This window comes from Myxocyprinus asiaticus, chromosome 26 (genome assembly GCF_019703515.2).
Source record: "Myxocyprinus asiaticus isolate MX2 ecotype Aquarium Trade chromosome 26, UBuf_Myxa_2, whole genome shotgun sequence".
NCBI classification, from domain to species: Eukaryota; Metazoa; Chordata; class Actinopteri; order Cypriniformes; family Catostomidae; genus Myxocyprinus; species Myxocyprinus asiaticus.
This window is the reverse complement of record NC_059369.1, coordinates 16,196,431-16,213,545: the sequence shown is the minus strand read 5'-3', so window position 1 is coordinate 16,213,545 and position 17,115 is coordinate 16,196,431. Positions and strand designations below refer to the sequence as shown.

General features: G+C 40.3%; 2 protein-coding genes across 2 annotated transcripts in view; both read right to left on the bottom strand.

The window, feature by feature from the left end:
* LOC127417432 (high affinity cAMP-specific and IBMX-insensitive 3',5'-cyclic phosphodiesterase 8A-like) overlaps positions 1–5,948 on the bottom strand; it is a 71,660-nt gene extending 65,712 nt beyond the window's left edge. The window contains exon 1 of the mRNA XM_051657493.1: positions 5,106–5,948. Coding sequence (XP_051513453.1) covers positions 5,106–5,237 — 132 coding nt within the window. The 5' untranslated portion in view covers positions 5,238–5,948. The remainder of the gene's footprint in view (positions 1–5,105) is intronic.
* Positions 5,949–8,416: 2,468 nt separating this feature from the next.
* On the bottom strand, positions 8,417–16,011 carry LOC127417436 (glycine amidinotransferase, mitochondrial). Its single transcript, XM_051657499.1, has 9 exons — positions 15,874–16,011; positions 14,667–14,882; positions 14,163–14,358; positions 13,865–14,055; positions 13,484–13,621; positions 10,305–10,469; positions 10,079–10,142; positions 9,569–9,685; positions 8,417–9,460 (listed from the first exon to the last, which is right to left on the bottom strand). Exons 1-9 carry the CDS (start codon positions 15,940–15,942, stop codon positions 9,348–9,350), a joined length of 1,269 nt encoding a protein of 422 aa, XP_051513459.1. The 5' UTR covers positions 15,943–16,011; the 3' UTR covers positions 8,417–9,347.
* Between the last annotated feature and the right edge of the window lie 1,104 nt (positions 16,012–17,115).

Genomic DNA, 17,115 nt, shown 5'->3' with positions numbered 1-17,115 from the left:
ACATGTGATTTTTTTCATTTTTTATTTTTAATAAATTTGCAAAGATTTCAAACAAACTTCTTTCACGTTGTCATTATGGGGTATTGTTTGTAGAATTTTGAGGAAAATAATGAATTTATTCCATTTTGGAATAAGGCTGTAACAACAAAATGTTGAAAAAGTGAAGCGCTGTGAATACTTTCCGGATGCACTGTATGCATATACTGTATGTGTGTCTGTTTGATTTTTATTTCTATATATTTACTGACCACAGGGTTGTTTTTTGGGGGGGCGGGGTTGGGGAGTTTAAATGTTGATTTTATATATGTTTTGCATTTCATTGTTATTGTATGATTTAATAAAAAAAAAGAAAAAGAAAAAATAAAAAAAAACACTTCCAAAGACAGAACAGACGATTTAGATTGAAGTTACTTACTGCATTTAAAATCCGTATTGTGATCTTGTTCACATAAGATCATAGTTTTATATATTTGGCCTCAAATCTGTCACAGCAGTTGCACTTTGAAAGGTAAAATCAGCCAGTTTGCGACTTTGTGTGATTCGTTAAAATGTAAATCTACCAACAGCAATTGTAGGTCAAATAGTTATTTATCTGAGCAGACGTGATAGCAAAGAAGATGGTCCATGAAATATGACGTTCAAGACTTTTTCTATGTCTAAAACATCCAAAACAAGCTGACTTCAAAACAAGCCACATTATAGCTGTTTAATACATCAATACAACTGTTATTCTTTTTTAATAAATTGTACACAAAAATTTAGCAATGCAGCAATATTCAAACTCTCCCATTATAATGACTGAAGCAGAGTTCTGCACTCACATATGCTCACATAATAAATATAACTGTTTAAACAACATAATAAATCAGTTATTTCAACCCTGTCTGTACCTTGATTATAACGGTCGGGATCGTTTTAGTTTTTACCTGAGATAAAAAAACGGCGCACCACACAACGAATTCAAAATTGCTCACCTTTGATCTACATCTTCTTTACGAGTGTCAGATGATGTTTCTTTCGCACTAATTTTCATGTGCCATCACAAACAGAGATTAAACATACTGTAAGCAAGACGTCAGACTATTTAAAACTTGCGCATAAGCCTGGGTAGCTCAGTGGTAAAGACGCTGGCTATCACCCCTGGAGTTCGCTAGTTCGAATCCCAGGGCGTGCTGAGTGACTCCAGCCAGGTCTCCTAAGCAAATAAATTGGCCCGGTTGCTAGGGAGGGTAGAGTCACATGGGGTAACCTCCTCGTGATCGCTATAATGTGGTTCGTTCTCAGTGGGGCGCGTGGTGAGTTGAGCGCGGATGCCGCGGTGGATGGTGTGAAGCCTTCACATGCGCTATGTCTCCGTGGCAATGTGCTCAACAAGCCACGTGATAAGATGCGCGGGTTGACGGTCTCAGATGCGGAGGCAACTGGGATTCGTCCTCTGCCACCTGGACTGAGGCAAATCACTACGCGACAACGAGGACTTAAAAGCACATTGGGAATTGGGCATTCCAAATTGGGAGGAAAAAAAGGGGACAAATAAAAAAATAAAAAATAAACTCACGCATAAGGATTGATTGTCTTGAATGATTGGACTATAGACTCACTGCATCTCTGATTGGCCATTGTCATTTCATTGATCAACGCACATGTCTGGGATTGGTTAGAAACTCAACTGCTGCAAAAACACGTTCTAAATAGAAATCATTAACTCTACAGTGGACTTAAATTGAATAATCGTCAGTTTTCACGACTTCATAATCGTGACAGCCGCAATCGCGATTAGTTTTTAATTAATTGTGCAGCCCTACCTCCACCATTCAGCAAGTGTGTCATACTTTACCTCCAACTGAAGGTAGCGAGATCTCAGCAAAACAGTCTGCATGTGTAACACCCTCGGCTAAAATAGAGTTGTTCGGAGTCTGCTAGTGTGGCACTGGCTTTAAGGTGCGGCCATACTACGCTTCATGCTTGATAAACTTCCATTCAAAAGCATTCAAACGTGGGAGACCAGAGATGTGAAGAAATTTTGCATTCTGCTGCTCACAAAAGTTTATGTTTGGTGAACTCTGTCTGACCTGTGAATTTAGATGACGAGAACACATAACAAATACAGTAGAAGATTGAAACGTCACACATTGACCTCTGGGCTCAATACAAAGTGTGCATATTTTGATATTTGTGGTTAATGCACCACCACGAAGAACTAGAGGAAAACCAGAAGTCCTCAAGCGTGATGTCATATCCTGTCTATTGTGAATTCCGAAATAATTTTGCATGCTCAAAGACTGGCTTTAGTATGCAGCTCTTGGCCAGAATAAGCTGCAGTATGGACAAGATCTTTTTGCATTTAATTGAAATGTCTAGCTACATAAGACTAGCTCAAGGGAAACATTCATTTGTGTGAATTCAGGTAAATTGGGTCACTTTTTTGACAATGAAATGACCACCAAAAAGTGACATAATTTACCTGAACACATACTATATTCATCATCTTCACATAGGCTACACACTCACAGACACATAAAGACACAATAAACTTATACCGCTAAAGTGTTATTTGATCACTCAGTAAGTACAGTAACAAATCTGTAAAGGTGAGTCAACACATCAAACACTCAAACACACACAGACCTTTAAAACTGCTGGGTGCTCAGCATCCCTGTCCCGGCTGTTACTGGCTGGTCTTCATCACACAAACATATACGTCACACAAATTCGCACACACAACACAGACTCAAAACACTCAAACACACACACAGACACTGAACTCTTTAACACAGTGTGTCAGAGGAATCTTTGCTACATTTCACTATGTGACTATGATTTAATATTACCATTAAAATTAACACACTCCAACATCTAATGGCATGACCATACAACACAAGACTGCAAGTGTGGTCAACTCATTCAGTTTGTTGTGTTGAATTTCTAAACAAACACACAGTCTCCTACAGGGTTGTTGTTTTTTTTAACTGTGTGATACCAAGGACCCAAATATGAGAATCCCCTTGCGGGCCCCCTTCCTAAAACAAAGGCAGCTAGAAATTTTGCATGTGTAAAAGACCCATTTTACAGTGTGTAAAAAAAAGAAAGAAAGAAAAAGATAAGTGTGATATTATAAATAAAACATGTTGTTTGCAAACTCGAATAATTGGCATTGTACTAAATCGAAAACAAATTCATAATATTTCTGAGAATATTTTATGGACAGTGTATCTTTCATTGAACAAAATGCTTGTGATTAATCACATGATTTCCGTTCATTTTTCAGAAAGAATGAAACAGTAATATTGTAAAAATAAATAAATATGTAAGAAGTGAACTAATACATTTAGTAAAATACAAGGTGAAAAAGGTGAGAAAGTCATAGCAGGTGTTCCAGATGTATAAAGTTGATTTGTTTGTTATTTAAAGCTTTGTGTGTTTACGCTAGTAAACCTTTCAAGTGATTTTAACATGGAAAATGCAGAAACTTTTACCAAATACTTTATATATTTGTATATATTTTATACTGAAAATGTTTATTTTTATAAATAAATAGGATATATATATATATATATATATATATATATATATATATATATATATTCACTGTCGGTTAAAAGTTTGGAATAATGTACAGATTTTGCTGTTTCAGAAGTAAATTGGTATTTTAATTCATCAAAGTGGCATTCAACTGATCACAATGTAAAAAAAAAAAAAAACAAGTCATTTTTGATGAAATCTAGACAGGCCCCATTTCCAGCAGCCATCACTCCAACACCTTATCCTTGAGTAATCATGCTAAATTGCTAATTTGGTACTAGAAAATCACTTGCCATTATATCAAACACAGTTGAAAGCTATTTGGTTCATTAAATGAAGCTTAACATTGTGTTTGTTTTTGAGTTGCCACAGTATGCAACAGACTGGCATGTCTTAAGGACAATATTAGGTCAAAATGGCAAAAAAGAAACAGCTTTCTCTAGAAACTCGTCAGTCAATCATCATTTTGAGGAATTAAGGCTATACAATGCTTGAAATTGCCAAAAAACTGAAGATTTCATACAAAGGTGTACACTACAGTCTTCAAAGACAAAGGACAACTGGCTCTAACAAGGACAGAAAGAGATGTGGAAGGCCAGATGTACAACTAAACAAGAGGATAAGTACATCAGAGTCTCTAGTTTGAGAAATAGACGCCTCACATGTCCTCAGCTGACAGCTTCATTGAATTCTACCCGCTCAACACCAGTTTCATGTACAACAGTAAAGAGAAGACTCAGGGGTGCAGGCCTTATGGGAAGAATTGCAAAGAAAAAGCCACTTTTGAAACAGAAAAACAAAAAGAAAAGGTTAGCGTGGGCAAAGAAACACAGACATTGGACAACAGATAATTGGAAAAGAGTGTTATGGATCTTAACCCCATTGATCTTTTGTGGGATCTTCTAGACTTTAAGGTGCGTGAGAAGTGCCCCGACAAGACAGCCACATCTATGGCAAGTGCTACAGGAAGTGTGGGGTGAAATGTCACCTGAGTATCTGGACAAACTGACAGCTAGAATGCCAAGGATCTGCGAAGCTGTCATTGCTGCACGTGGAGTATTTTTTGATGAGAACTCTTTGAAGTAGTTTAAGTTTCATTTTTTTCAAATTGTAATAGTAATTTTTCACATTATTAATGTCCTGACTATACTTGGAGAGTTAAGTACTGTGGCGGTACAATGGTACAGCGATGGTTTCAGATAGTAATATCACGAAACTTTGTACCATGGTGTTGCTGATTACCATATTCACAAACCATGGTATTTACAGGGTATTCCAAGGTACTTCAAAGGATAACATGGAATCACCATGGTGCATGAGCAAAAAATACACGTTAATAACTTTGAAAGTATCAGAAGGTAATATTATGGTATTTTGATATCCACCATGGTACTGAATGATTGCTACATTCATACACTATGGTGTTTGTAAGGTACTTTAAAGAATAGGGTGGTAATGCCATGGTACTTCTTGTTAGGCCATCATCTGACTCCAGACTGATAAAAATAACACACACACACACACACACACACACACACACACACACAAGGATGGGATGAGTGTACCGGAGCAGAGGGGCTCACCTTATAGGCGTTGGGTTTAATGTGGCTCTGCTGAGGGCAGTTCTGCTGCGGTGAGTGCGAGTCGTCGGACTCTTTCCCGCTGTGATAAACCACCCGATCCGAGAGGTGAATGCTGGAGGCGCAGCCCATCATTCACCCACGGCTCTCCGCTTTGACTGCGCTAATGTGAACGCGTCTCTCCCTCAGATCATGAAGAATATCACAGATTAATCACAGATATCAACTCTATTGATCCCCCCACCCCCCTCAGTGTTTGCCTCATGTATCTCTTCACTCGAGCGCGTTTCTCTTCATCCTCAAAGGAACTTGGGCGCTTCTGTCGCGGTTTTAAAGCTCCAGCTCGATTCACGCGACTCTTTCATCCATCTTTCCTGCGTGTTTCGTGCGTCTATTCTCCTTCAGCGCCCGCAAAACGCGTCCGACGCGCCCGCACGGCCTCTCTTTCAGCCGCTGTGGTCACAGTCATTGGGATCAAACCGGTGTGTTTCTTCCACTTCACATCAACAGGCTGAAATCTGGCCCAAACGCGTCGATCCCGTCACGGAGCGCGCGATCCGGCATTTATGACGCCAAACGAGCCGTTAGATGAACTCCAGAGCGGCGCGTCGACGCGGATCCCACAAATCCTGAATTAAACAGCGACTCTCAATCAAGGGCCTACGGTTTCTGTGCGTCTTTTACATAGAGAACAGGGGGGAAAACATAGATGCGCGACTGTCAAATGACGCGCGGCCGCGCCGAAAGAAAGGCGTTCGCGCGTCGCGAATTTCCTGATGAAGAATAACGCGCTTTGAGAACAAATGTGACAGCAGCAGATCCAATAAAAGCACGCGCACGGATTGACCTACAGCCTCGAATGACGTTAATGCAAATGAACTGCGACGAGCCAATGAGCATCGGCTTGCGCGCTGAGGGGAGGGGCTCACGCATGGAGGGAAGTTTAAAAGCGAGATGCGCGGATGTTTTTCCAGGCTGCAGAGGTGAAGCGCGTCCTGTGATGTTTGACTTAATAATGTGGTTATTTGCATATGAAACTCTTAAAGTGATTAATATAAAACTGTTGAGCAGCTGCATAATATACGCACCTGGCGCACCGTGGTTTCATTGTATAATCATATTACAAAAAAAGTGTTAAAAACATCTTTTTTTCTTTTATTTTCAAATGAAGGTGTACGCTGAAGTACAGTCTCACAGAAAAGTACTGCAGTGGCAACACCATGGTACAATCACGTTACCCATGCAAGTTTGATATATAGCCTACTGTGAAATGGTGTTTACATACTCAAAAGTACTAAAATCCATAGAATTCCCATGGTGTATGTCCAAAACACCATAGCAAAACAATGCACAGTGGGCCACTAATTCAGCGGATGCACCATCACCTGACTCCAAACAGATTGAAATAAGACACACACACTGACTATGGGGAAGTTGGATTTAGACACTCACTCAAGGAAACCCAACTTACAGACACTTTACCTGAGCGTTGATAGGCTAGAGGTTGTAAATTCATCTTCATTTCATATTGGCATTCTTTAAGCAAATATTTGGAGACAAGGATGTCAGAACCCAGCCCACACAAAGACACCCTAAAACAGTCAAGTTCAGTGAGGCCAGAGCAGTGTGATCAGTTACACTGGGTCAGGTAAATGATATGTGTGTAGTTACACTAGTAGAAACTATCCATGCTTTCAGATATACAGAAATGTGAGGGCTGTTTATATTCCCTGTGTTTTGAGATGAGAGTGATGTGTTGTAATGCAGTTTGGTGAAGTTCCTCCCAGACATACTCACACATCTGCTGTTATCAGAGTCAATTATTAACACAAACTCACTTTATCACCTTAGAAAAACAGCACATGTGAATGTGTGAGAGACTTGCAGCTCAATAACACGTGACATGTGACGTCAACTCCATTTTTAATCAATTTATTTTGACTAAATATATAACATTTGTTATATCAAGCAAAATATAAATAAATATAAGGGAACTGGGAAGGTTAATGTTATAAAAATGAATTGTATTCCAAAATTCAACTACCTACTATAGTCTCTCCCCATTGAAGTTCCTCTCTTTTATTTTAAACAATTTGATAGTATAGCTAAATCCTTTATATGGAATATTAAACGTCCTCGGTTGCATTCCAGTAAGTTACATTGGCCAACTGACAAAGGCGAGTTAGGTCCCCAAGATTTTGTTTTACTATTATGCTTTTGTCTCTCAGGCATTTGGCGCATTGGTCGCTTCCACCTGAGAGAGCCCCTCCCTGTCTCTTTATTGAACAGGAGGTCCTTGCCCCTATCTTGCCATTGCAGAGTCTTTCTACCAAATTGCCCAGAGAAGTAAAGACACATCCCGTTATCTTGCACATGCATTTAGTGTGGGCAAAAGTTTCCTGCGTGTTCAGTCTGGACATTTACCTGAGTGTTGCCGCAAGTTTTAGGTTAAACCCTAAATTGTGTATTAACAAGTCCCCTTTCTGCTGGACAGAATGGATTCAGAAGGGTGTTGCTACGCTGGGTGACCTGTATGAAAATGGAGCATTGAGATCCTTTGAAAATATTACACAGCGGTTTTGGATTCCCAGATCTCAATTCTTCAGGTACTTACAGCTGCACCATCTACTTTGTGCCATCTTTGGGTGTAGTACGCAGCCCCCTAAAGCTGCAGACACTCTTGAGATGGTACTAGCGGCTTTTGGAAAAGGTCATGAAGCTTCAGCGTACTATTCCTGGCTAATTCAGGGTCTAGAGGACGGGGTTTTAACATCTCTCAAGAAGTTATGGGAGGGAGACTTGAATTTAGTACTGGAAGATGAAAAATGGGGTAGGATTTTTAAAAATGTCAAGTCTATGTCTAGGGATGCAAGGGTGCGCCTCATTCAATTTAAATTCTGCATCAGTTTTTTTGGACTCCCCCTAGATTGTATAGGCCTGGCCTTAAAGACACACCTACTTGCTGGCGATGCTAGTTGGAGGATGGGGACACAGCCCACATTTTTTGGTGCTGAACTAAGATTCAAGAGTTTTGGTCGAGGGTTCAGAATTTTATCTGTGAGGTCTTGAGCACTCAATTTTATTTTGCCCCAGACTTTATATTTTGGGTGGGGCGGGTATTAATATAATAAACAAAAATATAAAAAACACATAATTGATAAAAGTTGATTCTGTGTATTCTTGTGTTGTTTGTTTAAATATATGAGTATGGAATCAATAAAAAATAGTTAATGACAAAAATAAATATAAGGGAAATCCATTTCTAAATTTTGAGGGTTACAAATAAGAAAATGTAGTTTCAAGAAACTGGCAAATGCCATAGTCAATTTTTATTTATCACTTGAGTTTTAGAGTTTTATCCTTCTTTAAGAAAATAACTTCCAAATGGTGCATGCATTTTATTAACACTTTGCTCATCTGTGTTCTTTTATTGTTAATACTTTATGCAAAATGAAAAGAGAATTCAATTACACTCATTTCCATGTGTTTTTTTTTTTTTTTAATGATTTAGTTTGACCTGACACAGAATCATGTGTCAGTAAAGAGCAATCTCATGCAAAAAGCTTAAGTAGAGAATTACAGTGCAAACACAACACAAAAAAACAACCAAAACCTTTCCTGAATGTTGGGAAATTCCAGGCTCATGTAAGAGCATAGTGTAGCGTCCTGACTCCTGCTATTGTGAATGACAACAGAGGCAGATGCTATAAAAACACTTTTGTGAGGGGACACTATTCAAAGTACATGCCAATAAAATGTATCTGTATAAATTTATATATTTACATTTTTGCGATATGCTTATAAAATAACGGTAATATGGCTATAAAAATACCTGAGCTTACAAATCAAAAGTGTTCCTAAAAGACTTTGTCCTTTACACGAAGGGTAAAAAACAATGGTATATAATTAAAAATTCATGATAAAATATGTAATTTTATTAAAATGACAAAATAAGCTGGAAAAAAGGAGGTAGAAACTCTATTTTTCTGTGGTCATGGTGGTGTGTGTGTGTGTGTGTGTGGGGGGGGGGGGGGGGGGGTGCACTGCCTACTTCACTGGAGACATTCCTACAACAGCCGGCCAGAAATGCAGTTGATATTGAGATCACGGAGGTTTCGATTCATCACATTCATTTGATACATTTGCAAAAGCTTTGACATGCACAGCACTATCAAACCAAAAACCTGCATCTGTCACTGTTGCTCAAATATATGCACTCAATAAGAACTGCGTCTTTCTGGCAGGCTAGAGGAAGTAAGACTGAAGGGTGCCGCGACGACGGACATCTGTCGTCCAGCAGTGAAATCCTCCTCCCAGGGAGTTAGCATGACGGATGCTAACTTTAATAGTCTTAATACCTGCAGAAGTGACACAGCAATCAAAGACATAACGGGTTAAGCCACAGCAGAAAAAAACGGAGGTCTGGATCGTCATATTAAGAACTACTGTAAAAACATTATTCTTACCAAGATTTTCAAATATTTTCTGGATGGTTGTCTCATTGGCATCCACCATGACACGTTTTTCGTCCAGCATCAAAACATTCATCGACAGCCATTTGGACGACATCCACAATGGATGATCTGAGATAATGATATTAATATTTAGATGACGATACATAACACATTGAGATCTACATCATTAATCACAACAGATGCATCGCAGAGCATTTAGCGTTATATCCACGGGTCTTATCCGTCCCATCACCCTTTATTCTCTGGCCCAAGACATGCCCAAGACATAGTTATGAATAAATACTTAATAAGCGCACTCCCTAAAACTTCTAAATGTTGAATTACTATAACTATTATAATAATTTAACATTAGTGATATTAGGTAACATTAGGGTGTGCACTTTGACTTTTATGACTAATGAAATATCAGTCTTACTAACAATGTGAAAGTTATTAATGTGTAACCCTTTGTGGTTTGAATGTGGCCTTCTTGTGGCTTCTGAAGTTGAGTGCTTAACTTACCATCTGGAATAAGAGGAGTTGGAGGGGTCACCACAGTCCATCCAGCTTTCTTAAACATGTCGATCTGCAGAAGAAATGGATAACACTATGAATCTCAGTGCTGTACTTCCTAGTGATCAACACTAGGTGGCAGCACAGCTCCACACATCAACGCAATGACTTTTGCAAATATTTATAACTCAAAAGGATGAGTGATTGTCCCTGTAAACAGAATTACATCACTAACCTGCCGGCAAGGTCGATCTGGGTTGGACAGCACAAGTCCTGGTCCGATAATGTTAAAGGTGGCGTCAATGTGCATGGGGTTAGGATCTTTAAAGGAGATGATGTGTATCTTGTATGTGGGGGCCAGATGACGCCTCATCCACTCAATGCCCATGAAGTTTGTAACCTGTCAGTGAAACAGCATCATAGTTTTCAGCCTGACGATGATCAGCTCATGCAGACATGCATTAGAAAACAGAGTCTGACATCTTCGATTTAGGTCAACCAGCTGATAAAAATTCTAAAGGCAACATAACAGGTCTTTCACTGTCCTTACATCTAACAAAGCTAATTAAATGATGTAACAGAGCTGATTCTTTGACGTCACAAAGCATATTCTATGATGTAACGAGCTGCAGTGTTGGGGAGTAGTTACTTAAAGGAATAGTTCACCCAAAAATAAAAATTCTCTCATCGTTTTCTCAGCCTCATGACATCCCAGATGTGTATGACATTCTTTCTTCTGCAGAACACAAATTAAGATATTTAGAAGAATATTTAAACTATGTAGGTACATGGGGCCTGGGTAGCTCAGCGAGTATTGACGCTGACTACCACCCCTGGAGTCGCGAGTTCGAATCCAGGGCGTGCTGAGTGACTCCAGCGGCGCCCCAGCCTCACTTGGAGGCGTCTGTCGTAATGACAATGTGCCTGGACACTTGCTGTAGGGGAACTCCTGCCTGTAGAAATGCAAGGTCTGTCCAAGGGCTGAACAAGTGGCGGCAGATCGGCGTGATGGCCACGTGATGTGTGCCGTGGCGCCATGCCCATCTCGGGACTCGAGTCTGAAGCCAGTGCTGAAGCGGTCTTATATGCATCAACCCCAGTGGCGTGAACGGCACCGAGGATGCCATATGCCCCAGGAGCCTCTGAAAGTGTTTCAGTGGAACCGCTGTTCTCTGCTTGAACGACTTCAGGCAGTTCAGCAACCAAATTGGCCCAGTTGCTAGGGAGGGTAGAGTCACATGTGGTAACCTCCTCGTGGTCGCGATTAGGAGTTCTCACTCTCAATGGGGCGCATGGTAAGTTGTGCGTGGATCGTGGAGAGTAGCATGAGTCTCCACATGCTGTGAGTCTCCACGGTGTCATGCACAGTGAGCCACGTGATAAGATGCGCAGATTGACTGTCTCAGAAGCGGAGGCAACTGAGACTTGTCCTCCGCCACCCGAATTGAGGTGAGGAACCACGCCACCATGAGGACCTACTAAGTAGTGGGAATTGGGCATTCCAAATTCGGAGAAAAGGGGATAAAACATTTTTAAGCTCCAAAATCCACATAAGAGCAACATAAAAGTACCCCAGACAACTCCAATGGTTAAATTAATGTCTTCTGAAGTTAAATGAGAAACAGATAAATATTTAGGTCCTTTTTTTACTATAAACTTTCCTGCTCTGTAATTCTCCACTTCAGTTTCACTTTCACATTCTTCTTCTTCTGTTTTTGGTGATTCACAGTCTTAATGCATATCACCCCCTACTGGGCAGAGAGAAGAATTTATGATAAAAATGACTTAAATATTGTTCTGTTTCTCACCCAGACCTATCACATCATGTTTGAACACATGGATTTAACCACTGGAGTCATATGGATTACTTTTATGCTGCCTTTATGTGGATTTTGGAGCTTAAAGGTTTTGGCACTCATTCACTTCCATTGTATGGACCTACAGAGCTGAGATATTATTTTAAAAATCTTAATTTGTGTTCTGCAGAAGAAAGAAAGTCATGCACATCTGTGATGGCATGAGGGTGAGTAAATCATGAGAGAATTTTCATTTTTGGGTGAACCTTTAAAGGTGGACTCAGTAACTTTTGTCTTTGTGTCATTTTGGACTTACAGTGACACCTAGTGGCTTGGATGCTGAATCATTTAGAATTAATAGTTTTCAGTTTCAGATGCCATTTTAGAAATTTTGTATTCATAGTCAGCCATGATTACCTTAAACAATGAGTGAAAATGTCAAATAACAGGACGGGTACTGAGATTAAGCGAGTAGTATTCGGCTGGTCATGTGATTCTAACATGGCAGCCCCAGTGTGCAGACCCTCTCCATGTAGAATAAACCTGCTTTTATAAGGTTACTGATATTTCAGTCTTCATTTTAATGTGAGTGGTCATTATTTCCTACATATATTGCAAAATTACAATTCATGTCTTTAGGTGTTAAACTTTTTTAATGAGGAAAAAATTACTGATTGTACCTTTAAAATTAGCTCCGCTACTTCCTACATTTTTCGGTAGTGTGACAGTAGCTCCACTTTTTTCCAGCGAGTAGCGGTGTTGTGTCACAAAACGCTACCTCTCTCACATTTTATTGCGAATGCAGCAGTGGAGATGAGGGAGTAATCAAATGCATTCACATCAACCATCTTCTCTCTTTCATATGTAGCACTGAGAAACCAATTAATTTAAGAGAATCGGTTCTTTCGGACAGTTCATGTAAATGAACTGGTTAAAAAAAGATTCCCTTATTTTTAATGTTGGGAACCCCAATTCATTTTTGTGAGCCTTTTTTTTTTTTTTTTTTTTTTTTGACAGTACGTTACATTTTTACTCCACTGATGGTTAGGTTAAGGTTTGGGTTTTGGGGGTTAATAAAATATGCATTCCTCTTCACTGTATTACAGCTGGAAACAACTCACTTTACAACTCGTTTTTGGCGCCCCTCCATGGACACTTCACCTGGAAAATGGACCTCACATGTGGAGAAGGATATTGCTGCAGGCATTGCCCAAAAAGGGGTGGGAGCTCCAAACCGCCATTAAAGATATAGGGAGCCCCTTACCTAACCCATTCCCTAACCTTAACATTAAGTGGAAGTGATGCCCCCTTTTGGAGTAACCATGCCCCCTTATGTTGTAACCCCGTCCTCTTTTGGAGATACCACCCCGATTTGGAGGTCTCCGGCCTGCAGCTATACCTACTTGGACATGTGCCCATATGGCCAACAACACTTACTACTTTGGCCACTGGGGGCAGTGTTTCATATTTCAGTAAGCACAGACTGATTTTAGCTAAACTAAAGTCAACCTACTGTTTCTGATTTCACTGTGAGATCAGTCTGGTAAAGTCACACAGCTAATTTAATGATATTCGGTTTAGCATGTAAAGGTCAGTATGGGAAATGAGGAAAGGTCACCTGACTCCTCTGTACAAAAATGTCAGTGCCGGCTCTGATGAAGTCTGCAGCGTCGAAACATGGCTCAAACTCTGTGGTGACGAACTTCCCCTGAGCAGCCAGTTCATGTCTGTCCTCCACTGTGCGAATAGGGTAATCCTACACATATATACACACAAAAGAGATGGTTATAATGTTCAGTGAGCTCATAAATGATATTCTGGCATTCATGGTGAACAGTGTAATACAACTATACACCACCAGAGGGAGTGCTGAAGAGATGTGAAGTGAGGCCCATTTCTACCTCACAATACTCAGAGTTAATCTGCACCTAATGAGTGGCGTTCTCATGAACACTGTCTGTTTACATGCCTATGTGCACATAGAAATGCTTGACGTTACCTGATCATACAAGTCGTCGGCCATGGTGGGTTTGGGTGCAGTGGTCCACTTGGCTCCCCGCCTGAAGTATTCCTTAACGAGAGGTCGATAAGCACGGTACTCAAAAAACCGAGCTCTCCAGGCCATCGGCGCCTCGATGATCTCATTACCCACCACTATCAAGATATCTCTTGGCATGGCTGCGTACATGCCTGTGCAAAATAAACACACAGTGATGAAGAAAATCAACAGTGCAGTGATATCATTATGTGATCAGTCGCACTGGACACTCAGATATCAGTGCACTGTCAACAGGTACCTGTGGAAGTAAAGTCTGGGGTTTTGTATTCCAATGACCAGTCGATTGGTTCTGGCCGTCTCACAGTAACACCCTCATGATGTAGAATATTGCACATTTCCTCAATTTCAGCAACTGCTTTCTTTACGTGGTCCTTCGGGAATGTCTGTCCCCCATACTGCTGGTAGAAGGGCCAATATTTCTCATAGGTGTTGGCCTGGACACACAAAACAACAGCCTCAGTGTACTACAATGTTGGGGACATGTCTCATTACCAGGGTATTATTTGCCATGTAAATACCATAGCATAGTAATACCATCTGATACTATCACTGTAATGCAATATACTAAGGGTAGCCTATATGTATTATTTTGTACTGTTGTTGTACTGGTGTGTTGTATATTTTTTCTTTGAGATATCAAAATGCATAAGAATTACATTGCAGCAACTTATTTATGGCAATGAAGTGTACTGAACTGTCATCTACTGTAGTCTTCAGGGACTGGGGCAGGTGATCTTTGTACCTTGATCTCCACTGTAAAAGGGGGGACGCAGGCGTTCTCGGCTCGCCCAACGATCACTTCCTCGAGCGGGTCCCACTCGTTGTACGCGCATACGGGGCACTCCTCGGGCGCGTGCTCAGTAACGGGCTCGTCCACAGTGAGGGGCTGCGCTACAGCTGCGGAGCTCGAGGTGCTGCGGAACGCACGCTGCACCCATCCCGACACCGCGCGACCCACCTGCGCAACACACAAGAACCAAACCTCAATATTCAATGGAAAAATAACGACAAGAGAGAAACCACAGCTGGCAAAAACATGTTGAGAGAGGGCCTGCCTCCCATCCCACCCCTATAAAGAAAGTCAAGTATGGGAATATTCAAAGTTCATTTTGTTCATTTTACATAAAAGTATCCGTTTCAACGGAGTTTTTAAAACTTTTACCTTGCGGTAAATATACAATCGCGAACAGAATTCCCGTTCGCGTGAGGAAGTAACCATAGCAACACGAGCGCTTTTTTATTAGGATAGTTATCTGGCGGCAACAAACATCATTCATCACTTTATTATGATTTGCACAGCATAAATATATAACAAGCTAGTGAATTAATGAAATAAAGCGAAAGAATAGAAAACCGTCTGACACGTCTCCTGTTGCACAATGTGAGCGCGATGACCCGCAGATAGACACGTGGAGATGCAGGACGGGTCTGATCTAATGCATGGAACAGACCAGAACAGTCATTCATTTACTGAATTAACTCTCTTATGTTCTCAATAGTCAAAGTTGAGCAGAAGGACACTTGAGGTGCTGGATCCTCTGCTCTTTAGACAGCTGTGCTGTCAATCAGTGATAACACATGATCTGTTACTCTGGGCCAACTCAACATTTCTAAGAATATTATTTTTATATATTATTATTATTAATAGTTTAAAAAAAAATGATGAAAAAAATTTATGCTGCTTATGATTTTATTCCACCAGTAAGGTCTTGGAAATAGAATATAATTAAGGACTACTACAAATCAGTTAACCCATTATTTTTTATTGATTCATATAAAGTTTGGCGAGATATAGAGTGTGCTGTTTACATTTATTGTAATGATCTGTTATCATGGTTGTGGTATAAGTTGTTTTTGTAAATACAATATATAAGTATTCCACTATACTCGCGCCTGTGGTAATACAGTACTTTACGCTATATTGACCGATATAAAACTGCAGTATTCACCATAGCACCGATGAGATGTGCAGCTTCTGCTCCGCGGCTTCCACCTCTGAGGCATCTGACCCGCAACATGTTGTTCTGGTTCGGGCGTGAAGCTCTGAGACATACAGCAGTTCTGATCCGGGAAAGTAAAAGACGGGCCGCGGGGACGCGCTTTTATAGTGCGCGCGGCCCCTAGCATGGGTAGCCAAATGAAATTCCTGAAACAACGTGACGTGAGAAACTGCAGCATGAGAAGATCCTTACAGCAGCACATTCTTATCGCTACAGTGCTATCACGTCTGAAATGGATTAAAGTGACGCAACGGGAGCGCATGCATCTCCAGACGCGCACAATGGCGCGCGAAGGATCCCGCCATAATATTAGCCAACTGTACCTGGAGACAGAAGTCAAAGTGATTTATGATCATTAGGCTACTCTCCTGTGCGGTGCAGAAGACACCAAATAAAGTGCTTCCAGAAGCCGCAGTAAAAAACATTTAACACGTCTTACGAGACAAACAGATCACCCATTAACGATAACTAGGCTACTGCAGATATGGGCCACATTTATATTGAGGTTTATTACACATTAGAAGAACCCTCTCAAGAAAAAAAAAAAAATCCTATTATTTATTCAAAGAACTTTAACACATTTAACGTGCCTCAAAACATTTACTAAATAACCCTTTACTTAAAGCTCTTGAACATTGGTTTTATTTTGTGAATTCCTCAGAAAACTGCCCTTCAGGATGCTTAGATGTTCTCCAAAGGGTTCTGTGAGTTAAACGATCTGAGGAACCCCAAATGGTGCCTCAAGTATCTTTTCATTTAAAAATGGGTAAGAACGTGTAGAAAGTAGCATAACAATAAGTGATATGGCATAAAAAATGATGCAGCTTACTGTAGTACAATGGCTGGTCAAAGACAGAATACAAAAGAGCAGCTCTATTTAAACAGAGGTGTTTTACAGCCACAACTATCACATGCTCACAAAGACCTTCTGTAGTTTTCACATCACAAACACTCAATGAGTAGGTCGCCAAAATAAGCCCCAAACCTGCATAGTTATGCTAATCTTATTTATTAGTAGTATTAGCAAAAATTTCAAGAAAATTACTTCATGCAATTAGTACAACATAACTGACTGTACTTTAAAAATAAACATATGATTATGGAAACACCTTCCAGGAGTGACAATCTGTTAATCTTTTCAAATAACTGCAATTTATTGGCAGATGGAGCTTGATGTTCTGTGATTGTAGT

Bases quoted from the DNA above. Each gene is read 5' to 3' on its own strand.
- LOC127417436 (XM_051657499.1), bottom strand. From the start codon at position 15,942: ATGTTGCGGGTCAGATGCCTCAGAGGTGGAAGCCGCGGAGCAGAAGCT. The intron at 14,883-15,873 runs GTGAATACTGCA...TGTGTTGCGCAG, and splicing joins CACATCTCATCGGTGCTATG to GTGGGTCGCGCGGTGTCGGG. The intron at 9,461-9,568 runs GTAAGAATAATG...TCACTTCTGCAG, and splicing joins GAAAATATTTGAAAATCTTG to GTATTAAGACTATTAAAGTT.